The sequence below is a fragment of the Schistocerca cancellata genome, chromosome 2 (assembly GCF_023864275.1).
Source record: "Schistocerca cancellata isolate TAMUIC-IGC-003103 chromosome 2, iqSchCanc2.1, whole genome shotgun sequence".
NCBI lineage: Eukaryota > Metazoa > Arthropoda > Insecta > Orthoptera > Acrididae > Schistocerca > Schistocerca cancellata.
In genome coordinates, this window is record NC_064627.1 from 470,195,187 (window position 1) to 470,207,427 (window position 12,241).

Here is a 12,241-nt window from a genome sequence, read left to right on the forward strand (position 1 = left end):
TGAGACGTACAAATCGCTTCGTCAAAAATCGTGAAGAGAATAAGCTGTCGTCTTGTTCAGCAGTTCGTTCCAGAATTCGGTTTATGAAGTTAGAGTCAAACAAAGACAAAAACATTTGTTTACCTCCCATTCTGCGAGATCAGTTTTCACTGTTGAGTACAAATCAGGACACAACAGTAGATGCTTCAGTACCAGTTTTTTTTCTCATTACGTGACATTGAATCTTGGCTGTCGAGCGCAGTGGATTGTTGAAGCATGACGCGCTACACACGTCAAGGCGTCGTGCTGGTGTCTCCAGTCGCAGTCAAGCCTGGCACCTCACAAACCGAGGATTTTCGCTACTATTTCTGTTACAAATGTATCGTGGAAGAATCCTGTTGAACGGAATACAATAATACGGTTATACTTTAGGAGGTAGGACGAGGACTAAAACTTGCCAACTATGTTAATGATCAAATGCATTTAAATATAATAGTAAACAGCTTTTAACCCCCATATGATACTGGCTGTTACTATTATTCTGTCCTACTTCCTTCGAAATGATGAAGTGATTTCGTAGAGACTTCGAGGAATAAGGAAGAAAGAGTAGGAATAAAGCCCCGTCCCGTCGAGAACGTCATTAAAAACGATCTTGGGTCCCTTATTGTTCTTAATACGTACTAATGACTTGCCACTCTGTATTCAACCAGATGGAAAGCTAGTTCTTTTTGCTGATTTTAAAAGTATGGTAATAACACCCATCAAACCGGAGTTAGCAGATTAAACTGTAAATAACGTCATTCAGAAAATTATTAAGTTGTCTGCAAGTGGACTTCATTAAATTTTGATAAAACGCAGTATGTACAGTTCTGTAAAGTAAATGGCTTAAACACAGTATGTACAGTTCTGCACAGTAAATGGCTTAACACCATTAATAAATACAGACTTTGAACAGAAGTCTGTAGCTAAGGCAGAATATTCCAGATTTTTGGGTGTGTGCAATGAGGAGAGATTGCATTTGAAGAAACTCATTGATGATCTGCTGAAACATTTGAGTTCAGCTACTTAGGCTATTAGGGCTATTGCTAATTTTGGCGATAAGCGTATCAGTAAATTAGTTTTATAGTCCTGTTTTCGTTCACAGCTTTCGTGTGGAATCATATTTTGCGATAGTTCATCAACAAGGAAAAAAGTATTCATTGCACAAAAGCATGTAATCTGAATAATAGCTGGAGCCCACCCAAGAAAATCTTGCAGACATTTATTTAAAGAAATAGGAATATTCGTGGCAGCTTCACGATATACATATTCACTTATGAAATATGCTATTAATAATCTATTCCAGTTCAAAAGCAATGGCAATGTGCATAGTTACAGCACTAGGAGAAAGGCTGATCTTCACTATCTTAGGTTAAATATAACTGGCATAGAAATGCGTAAATTATGCTGCCACAAAAGTCTTTTGCCACCTACCAGATAGTTTCAAAAGTCTGACAGACAGCCAACCAGCATTTAAAAACAAATTAAAACAATTTCATAATGAGAACTCCTTCAACTCAGTGAAAGAAGTTTTAGACACAAGTTTGCAATTTTGCAATTATTTAAAAAACTGAATTACGTCATCCGTAAAGGAACCTTTTGTTAAACTAACACGTTCCCCATCATTAGGTAGTGTCGTGTTCATGATCTATAGAACAAGTATTAATCTAACAAAACTTACTCATACAAGATACGCTTTTCATGAGCGGTGTTTGCGTAATTGCTGATATTTGATTTATGGGCATAATGCCATAGTCCGAGGCAGAAAATTATTCCTTGGATCACGGCTTTATGTCCATGAATATCAGTAAAATTTACTCAGTTTCTAGCAGCGTCAGCTCTGGTAATGTAGTCTGTGTTTCGAGTGCTGTCACCATCATTTTCCTCAGGCGCAAACTACTGACTAATGGGACTCTTTATCAGGGGTTTGTAGGAATCACTTACATTCATATTCTTTTCCCTGAAGAATGAATCAAAAATATAGCACTTCACAAAATTAATTTACGTTTTATTAAGCCTGAACTGTTCATAATGTGAAATACAGAGACGGAAATTTTGTACTCAAGACTGATAGATCTGTGAAGGACTATGGTGAAAAGCTTTTTCCTTGAAAAGTAAACATTCTTGCACATCCTTCAAATGTATTTTCCAGAGCATTTTGATCCCACACTTCCCTGTAAAACTTTCATTGCATACTATTAAGGTAATATATATCGATCTACGGAAGAGCTTAGTGTTTTAACTATGTAAACATTGAGCTATATATGATATCAGGGTCAAGGACTATATGTAGTCCGTCGTCACTGTACCTTCTACATTCCCCATTCACTGAACTACTTTCCTCCGTTAAGGATACCCTTCTCAAGGATCAAACCCCACGATGGACTTCATCCTAAATAACGCCTTTTACCAGTCATCAAACGAATTTGGTCTAAGGTGATACCAGATCCACACACCACATTAGTCATGCACGTAGAGGAGGAACTCTCGTGATCAATGTACATGAACTGATAACTAAAATTATGAGTGAGATTGCAGCATCATCCACTGTTCATATTTTTCGTGGAGTATTAACTGCATAACATGCGTCAGATCCTTCTCGCCTTAGTCTCATTCCAGACTACCTTTTGGGTACAGAAGCAGGGAAGGTATGAGCAGCTGCAGTTTTGAGCAAAATAGAATGTGGAATACAACTCAGGCTCGCGTCAATTTGTGAAGTACACAAGTGGGAACACTTCTCTTTTTTTTTATTATATGTAATTGGTTTACAGATCAAAAATCATGGAGCACTTACTGGGATACATTAGAGAGTGTGAATAATTACCAGGCAAAAATGTGCCATATACAAGAGTTTCCCAAACAGATTACCAAGGCGTGGGGAAACCAAAGTTACAATAAAACCAAACAACTAACACTGACGGTGACGAGAGAAGTGCCGACTATACTTTTTTCATGTAACCGAATAAGATGTGAGTATATAGTTTTAATACAGTACAAGTTTAAGATGGAAAACAGCGAAGGCTCAGTACCAGTAGACAACAGTATGTAGCGTAACCCCACATATGAGCACAGCTGTATACGGCCACGCTTCGCTGTGACTCAGTCTGCTTTGATGGAAAAGAAATAAAAGAGAAATCACACGTTTCTAATACGTATGGAAACTGAATATACGTCCTAATCTCCTCCTCTGCTTGTCTCTGTCGACCTATCCCTCCCCCTTTTGTTTATCCATCTCCCACTCCTTCCCCTCTCTGTGTCCATCTTCTCTTCTCCCCTCTCTCTTTCCATCTCCTCCTGCCCCCTCTCTCTACCTCTCTCAGTGCGTCACCTCCTCCCCCCTTTGTCTGTCCAGTGTTTCCTCCCCCCTTTCCCTCAATCTCCTCCTGGCCCCTCACTCTGTCCATATCCTCCTTTCCGGTTTCTGTGTCCATTTCCTCACAAACCTCCGTCCATCTCCTCTTCCCATCTCTCTCTCACCTAGAGCCTAGTTTTTGTTATTGCAAATTCAGATTCTGTAGCAGTATCCTAACCATAAACCAATAAGCCACGAATACAACTTTCTTGTTTGCTAACAACGTTTCACTATTGTATATTTTATACATATATCTATATATTAAAAAGTTTATAGTCTATACGTGTTTAAACGTTTATTACAGTAATGTGTAAAAATTTGAAGTAAATCGCTAAAGCATATTCTGAGATTTTTGGTAACAATCTTCTGCTTTAGTATATTACATATGTATCTTTTTTATTTTATATGTATTAAAATATACATATATTAAAGGAATATGTACCTAAAAACACGCCCGTATTTGAATTCAACGTTGTGTCAAAATTTCAGAGCTACTGATCAAGATAAACGATTTTGAACAAATGAACATATTTTTTTTATTTATATAGACCAGTTGTAAGGTTAAAATTAACCGTACGAACAGTAAATAAGCTTACAAACAACACAAAAATGTTCATCTTAAATCCAGTTTTAACAACGGCAGTGAAGAAATACAGGTGAAGTTGTTGCTGTTAATTAGCTGTTCATAACCCGATACAGTTTCTAGAAACAGATTACCAATGGAGACACAGTGTTGGATAAAAAAAATTTTTTTGATCAATCATAAAAGAGTGTGTGCAGAGTGAAGGCGAGACGTAATGTTGTTTTTCGCAGCTGACGTGACGGCCGTGTGGATCCTGTTCTACCACACAGAAACGCGGCAGGACGGCAAGAGCTACATTGCCTTGGATGAGTTTGGGCTGGACGTCATCCCTTCGGATGTGAGCTACAAATTCGGTGAGCAGCTTGACGGTGACAATGAACTAGGTGAGTTCGCCTTCTCACCAGCAATGAGCTAATCTTGCCGCGACGATGAAACTGCTACAGAGCTTCAGTTTCATCTGTCCTACTACCCACTACACTTTACCTGCCTCTCACCCCCTCCCCCCCTTCCCTGCCTCACTCTATTTACACAAACACACAAACAGTTGTTGCATGGGAAGGGGGCCAGGATTAATGTATTCGAGTGATACTTTACTACCATTTCCTTATTCACGTAAGGCAACACGAGACAATAAAACGCGCACTATTATAAATGAAAATCTACTGCTTCACAGTACGACAAATAGGTTTAGCTCTGTAAAAATATGGTGTTGTTTCTTTATTTACGAGTAATTTGTGTATGACTGTAGTAATAGTAACAGCTGCCATTAGATTAGATTTGCACTTCTTAAGGTGGTGAAACTGGAGCTTTTTCCAGAAAGAAATTTTTAAATATCGTTACATTAATTCAGCAGTCTGCACACTATAACGCAATCGTATGACACAGCTACGTGTTTCAAGAGTCATGCTCGCATCTGCGCGTTGGGCTTTCATGAAGCAAATAAAAGATTAAACAACTAAGAACTTCTCCCGACTGGTCAAACTGGCCATTCGGAACTTCTATGCTAATGTTTCGATAGATGAGACGATTGACATTACCTAAAAAAATTTCCTCGATTAGAAAAAATGGCTCGATCCAGGAAACGGTAGTGTTTGTCGAGTTGCAGCTGCTGGTCTCGAAGTTTTGCTCTCGTTTGACAATAAATTTTACATCTACAAGAATGGTTTGGTAATGAAATGAAGCATTCTGGCCACGAGGGTGGATATTTTCAGCAATAACTTGGTAGAGAAAGTTTTAAGATCTGACAGCTAGTTGGTAAGTATAATAATTTATTATAAATATTATGTTGATACGTTGTTGTTCGTGGTGGAAATGAAGATGGCGTTGATAAAATTGTCAGTATATTTAATGGGTTCGATGATTGAATTAACTCCACTGGTGAACTCTAAAATAACAGCCGTTTTCAAATTTTAGACCCAGATGTAATCAGCCATGGCGATCCACATGTTTTTAAACACTTCAGAAACATTACTGTTGTGATTACAAACGAATCGTGCCCTACACGAACCTGTAAATAAGCAACATTAGAAGTTTTAGTGCGAAGGACGGCGAATGTGCCAATTGCAATAGAAAAGAGACTGAACGACATAAACGTTACTAAGCAGGTAGTAGGGAACAACTGTTAGTATATAAATTTGAGTAATTGGTTTATACACTCGGAAAGGATGAAAGATTAAGCAGGACCAGCTAAGGATGGAAGGGGCTGGTGTCTGTCCCATGTTACAGAAAAATAACCGAGACATCTGCGAACACTCTTAAACCATACAATGTGAAGTTAGGCAGTCGAAGCGAAGAACTTAGTCAAATATAACGAGATACGAAGTATATCTGACAGACAGAAAAAATATCCTCGACGATATAAATAACACAATGTTGTCTTTAGATTACGCGATTATGGAAAAAGCAGTAATAGTCCAACATGTTTATCAGACAGGCCACGTACTAAAATGAAGAGGTTTAAAGGCATTACTTACAGAGAACAAGAAATAGAATCTTGGCCTACGTGAAGAACTCGATATAAGAATTCACCAGGACATAGCTCGTGTTTCAAAACAAATATCGAAATTTTAAGGCATTGTATCATTTATTAGATTCAACTTACAGCCATGATTAATACATCAAACAAAAGAACAAATCAAAAAGTTTTGTTTGTATACCATACACCGGCTGTCTTTTCAAATGGAAGAGTGATGGACGACTACGAGTGACTAAAGAACGTGTTGAAAGCATGAACCGAGCAAGGTGGCTCAGTGGTTAGCGCAATGGACTCGCATTCGAGAGGACGACTGTTCAAATTCCCGTCCAGTCATACAGATTTAGATGTTCCGTGATTGCCCTAGATAGCTCTAACTTAATGCCGGCATGGTTCCTTTGAAAGGGCGTCGCCGATTTCCTTCCCCATCCTTCCGCAATCCGAGCTTCTGCGCCGTCTCTAATGACGTCGCTGTCGACAGGACGTTAAGCTCTAATCTCCTCCTCCTCCCTTGAACGTCTGAGAGAGTCTTTCACGCATAGCCACAAGAAATCAGTTCGGAAGCAGTTCCAGTGACGTTTCTATGGAGACTTTTAAGGAGACGTTTACAACTACGCCCTTACGGTTAGCAGCACTTACAAGCTCTAAGTCTACAGACCGCAGTTCACGTGCCAAGTTCGCAAACGAAACATTGCAGCTTGAGGAATACAGGGTGATTCAAAAAGAATACCACAACTTTAAAAATGTGTATTTAATGAAAGAAACATAATATAACCTTCTGTTATACATCATTACAAAGAGTATTTAAAAAGGTTTTTTTTTCCACTCAAAAACAAGTTCAGAGATGTTCAATATGGTCCCCTCCAGACACTCGAGCAATATCAACCCGATACTCCAACTCGTTCCACACTCTCTGTAGCATATCAGGCGTAACAGTTTGGATAGCTGCTGTTATTTCTCGTTTCAAATCATCAATGGTGGCTGGGAGAGATGGCCGAAACACCATATCCTTAACATACCCCCATAAGAAAAAATCGCAGGGGGTAAGATCAGGGCTTCTTGGAGGCCAGTGATGAAGTGCTCTGTCACGGGCTGCCTGGCGGCCGATCCATCGCCTCGGGTAGTTGACGTTCAGGTAGTTACGGACAGATAAGTGCCAATGTGGTGGCGCTCCATCCTGCTGAAATATGAATTGTTTTGCTACTTGTTCGAGCTGAGGGAACAGCCAATTCTCTAACATCTCCAGATACTGTAGTCCAGTTACAGTAGCACCTTCGAAGAAAAAGGGGCCAAAAACTTTATTGGCTGAAATGGCACAGAAAACGTTCACCTTAGGCGAGTCACGTTCATACTGAGTTGTTTCCCGCGGATTCTCAGTGCCGCATATACAGACATTGTGACGGTTGACTTTCCCGTTAGTGTGGAAAGTTGCTTCATCACTAAACACAATCTTTGAAACGAAAGATTCATCTGTTTCCATTTGAGCAAGGATAAAATCACAGAAATCGATTCTTTTAATCTTATCAGCTGCAGACAGTGCTTGAACCAATTTCAGACGATAAGGTTTCATAACTAACCTTTTTCGTAGGACTCTCCATACAGTTTATTGTGGAATTTGCAGCTCTCTGCTAGCTCTGCGAGTCGATTTTCCTGGGCTGCGAACAAATGCTTGCTGGATGCGTGCTACATTTTCATCACTCGTTCTCGGCCGTCCAGAACTTTTCCCTTTGCACAAACACCCATTCTCTGTAAACTGTTTATACCAACGTTTAATACACCACCTATCAGGAGGTTTAACACCATACTTCGTTCGAAATGCACGCTGAACAACTGTCGTCGATTCACTTCTGGCGTACTCAATAACACAAAGAGCTTTCTGTTGAGCGGTCGCCATCTTAGCATCAACTGACGCTGACGCCTAGTCAACAGCGCCTCAAGCGAACGAATGTACAAATAAATGAAACTTTATAGCTCCCTTAATTCGCCGACAGATAGTGCTTAGCTCTGCCTTTTGTCGTTGCAGAGTTTTAAATTCCTAAAGTTGTGGTATTCTTTTTGAATCACCCTGTATTTTCTGGATCGCGTCGTCTTGAGTGGTTAATAGACATTTCGGCTGAGTGGAAATGTGAACACACAGTGTAGACATCTTGAGGTTAGCAAATCCCCACAAGATTTCACAGAAGCAACGAGACTCCCCTAAATTGAACGTTTTTTGTGCCATATCCTGGTGAAAAGTTTATGAGCCTTTCATTTTCGATGAAGCAACTGTCACTGGTGTTTCTAGAACTATGGCTCTTTCCTTATTTGGAAGAAAATGAACCACAGTCGATCTGCAAGAAACGAAACTGGAGCAGTTGTTCCTACAATTACTCCAGACACACTGATTGCGGTTAGGGAAGAACTTTCGTATCGGCTCGATATGTGGCCTCTGAGGAACGGTGCTCCCATTGTACACCTGTAACAGAAACTGTTTGAATTACTCTTTCTTTTGACTTATTATATATAATTGTAAGATGAATGTAATAAATGCAACAAAGACTTAAAACGTCGATATTCGTTATAAAATATCCGCTATTTGATAATGTTTTTAACATTCAGACTGGAGGTAAATGGATTCCTTAATGATTTTATGGAATTTTTCTGATATTAGTATGAACACAACACACAAAAAACTTTTCATGCATACTTAACGTAAAAATATGCTCCAGTAAGATCACAGTATGAGATATATGTGTTAGACGGTGGTACAACCAAATGATGTTATCTTTGGAATGAGAGGGAACAGTTGCTAACCGTTTACCTATTATTCAGGACAAGCCATTGTACTGGAAGTCAACCGATGTAACTACAAGAGGACAGGGCTGGACATGTCTTTGAAGAGCACAAACACTGGTGAATGAGCGTTAGTGAGCTGTAACAAAATAGGAATCTCCCTAATATTACTCCTACCCAACATGACAGTGTTCCTATAAAAATTTGAACAACAAAAATCAATTATCTTTCAAAGTGAAGTAAAACTCCACAAAATTTTTTTTAATTGGGGGAAAATGATATCTTTCTCATTAATTGAGTGTAAGGTCTCTTGTACGTAATCTCCGAATAACTAAAAACATAAAAGTTTGAATGTTCTCAAAATTCACCAACAATAGATCTGGAATAACATAATATAACACGTTCATAAATGTAAAGAAATGCCAGACAACACGCATTTGTCAGATTTAAAGCTTTCACGCAATTTAAAAGCCTCACCAATGAAAATCTAATTACTCTTTCCTGATTGGTCGTGATCTGTTGGGTAAATGGCGGACTGCAGATGACAGTCCACTCAGCAACACGTTACTGCACTGTTCGCATTTCATAATTTTCAAGTTACTTTATGATAGGATAGTCGACTACAGGAACCACTTCAAAATACGTATATTTTGACTTTACAATCGGCGACATGCATGGAAAACAGACCGCGCAATACACGGTTAACATAGAGTACAGCTGTTCCTACGTACCGTCGTGCTTATTCATGGCGATATTCAGATTCTGCACTTATCTCAAGATTCCTTTGTTGCCGCTACACACAGTAACCTATCGATTACATTCCAAAACTCGGCTCCATTGAGCATATTACATGAATTACGATTTCACATTAATATACAATTTTGTGCTCGTAGAAATATTTAACAACACAACGGCAGAAAATGAAAAACAGCAATTCCATAGACAGCAGTCACAGAACGTAGAAACACAAAACCGGCACTATTGCAATCTCTTACATGATAAAAGGGATAAAGATACATAGAACTAAAGTAGTATCTTCACTGAGATGGAAATGAACGGAACGACATTTTAAAGTAAGAGAAGGGCTTTTTGTATAAGTTATGACGGCTAATTTACATATTCAAGCACTTCTGAATGATAATTTACTCACAGACAGCCAGACGATGAGCGCGCATGGTTCGAAACGCGTAGTTGTGCGTTAACATTGCTTCACTGTGTGCAGCATGCTGAAATTAATTTACTCTTGGAAATCTTAGTAAGACCTGCAAAGGTGTTCACTATTGCAGCGCTGTCCCAGTAATATGTTCTCTCCGCTTGAGTGTTTCACGCGTGTGCTCCTTTGCACTGCTGTGCCATCATGCTGGAGAGGCTCGCAGTTACGTTTCCAAATTTGCCTTGCTCTTGCCCTGCCCACAGGTACCGCCATGAACATGTTCCTGAACGAAAACTCGCACGAGATCTTCAACCAGCTGAAGCCTCGCACGACGCGCATCTTCAGTCAACTGTTCCGAGACGTGGCCAACCAGATTCTCGGCAGCTTCCCGGAAGACGTGCTGCTACCAGAGTAGGGGTCACCGGGACACTCAGCACTCAGCATTTGGCATCAAGAAAAGGCGGCTCGTCCGCAACGACATGTCTGTCGCGCTCACACTTGAATCGGCTACGGTCACAGCGACAGTACAAATCCTTGTTGTTGGCGGTTCATGTCACCACACAAGTTGGCTGTTACTCCCACACGTGTGCCGCTCGAATCACAGACGACGAAGAACAGTACTATGTTCGCAATACCGCTTTCTTTATCTATAATTATCAGACTGCTTGCAGTACGCTGCCGTGGCAGATGCAAGTAATCTGCGTTATAAATAAAGAGGGGATGTGATAGTAAAAAGTATTACTGATTTTCCTTCCAAGAAGTGCATCGACGCTTATTAAACAGAATATATCTGGTGTATTTCGTTACGGAGTGATAACTGCCAACAGCAACAAATATGTCCCTTCATCAGAAGGTTATTTTCAGGAATAAATATCCTTAATACTCTTAGTAGAACATACTGATATAGCTTATAACGCTTAATGCAGCTGCGGTACAAATGTGTGTTATTCCGTTGTGATTTTAATACAGCTCAGGATTTATGAATTTTTATAGTTAAATACGTTTATTATTTTTTGGCGGTATGAAATCGTATGGCAACCTGACAAAAAAAAGTCGAAAATGGCACCTTTAGTTCACGTCACAGAAAAATATGAGTGAAGTGCCACAACGTACACGAAAAATATAATGGAATTTACTGCCAGGAATATTTACCTGAAATTTGGAGGATGCTTATACTATTTCAATATAAGTTTTATATAATTAATTTTGTAAGTCGAGTACTACATTTTTTTAACTGTGTTACTGTTCTTGTCGGGGTGCGATTTATAGATCTGCGAGTCAAAATATTTTCCGAAAAGAATGAGTTTTAAAACATCAGTTTATCAGCATTTGCACTGAATTAAAATGTTTACATGTTAACGTTCATATACGTGGATCATAATGACAAAGTGATCGAAAGTTGATTAATAGAACACGTATGAAAGAATGTAGTACTGTACTGATGCAACGATATTAGTGACGTAGATATCAACCAACTGCCAACATCACCTCTTTTCGTGCCTAACAGTCAATCATTTTGTTATTTTGATCTAGATGTAGCAAACATCTGTAAATAGCAGTACTTTGTATGAAATACGTATGTTCAAATATTGTATGTCCTATCTTTGGGCAATAATTATGGCTGCAGTATGCCTGGTAAGCATGGAAATACAGTTTTATACTGAAACTATTTCCAAAATCCTTTAACGTTACATTTTAAGCAGCTATAAGAACTGCTACATGTTTATTTTTACAGATGAATCATATGGGGCGATAAAACTGTTGTAGCAGTAACGAGACACTACCAACACAAATCGCCATATAGTATATGCAATATATATGGAAACACGTCAAAAATTGTCTGTAGGATCTTTAAACCTTAGATATTAATGAATATACACTAGCATTCTCCTGAAACCTAGGGAAATGGAAGTTAGGGGAATAACTATTGGGTTCTCATTAGCACATAGTGTGCCCAAATTTCGCGTTTATTAGGAACAGATTACACTACACCCCCCCCCCCCCCCCCCTGTGCAGTTGAGGTTTCTGACAGGGTAGCGGTCGGCTTAGAGCTGGCCCATTCGAATGCTGATGGTGGAAGAAACTTTCATGGTTGCTATTTTGGCGTATTGGATCGTAAAGTTCGGCGGCCCTTTTGCTGGCAATCGAGAAGAGAAGGTTATACGCTGACGCCAAGTTCCACCCTCCCCCGTTCCTTCATCATCATCACGATCATCGTTATACAAGACAAACAACATTACCCCAATGCCTCCTCCACTACAGTCATCTGCACTCAACAGTTACGTATAAGAAAAATCTCTAACACTTCGCGAAGGAAGAAAACCCTTCCGGCTGTGCTGCAGAACCAACTTGAGAGTCTCCCAGCGAACGACGTCCCTAAAGTTTACTTTT

The 12,241-nt window shown here is 39.5% G+C and overlaps 1 protein-coding gene across 1 annotated transcript in view; it reads left to right on the forward strand.

Annotated features, from left to right (window-relative positions):
• The window catches only part of LOC126161992 (protein takeout-like), a 178,999-nt gene extending 167,483 nt beyond the window's left edge, over positions 1-11,516 (forward strand). The window contains exons 5-6 of the mRNA XM_049918192.1: positions 4,184-4,336; positions 10,114-11,516. Coding sequence (XP_049774149.1) covers positions 4,184-4,336; positions 10,114-10,265 — 305 coding nt within the window. The 3' untranslated portion in view covers positions 10,266-11,516. The remainder of the gene's footprint in view (positions 1-4,183; positions 4,337-10,113) is intronic.
• The last annotated feature ends 725 nt before the right edge of the window (positions 11,517-12,241 follow it).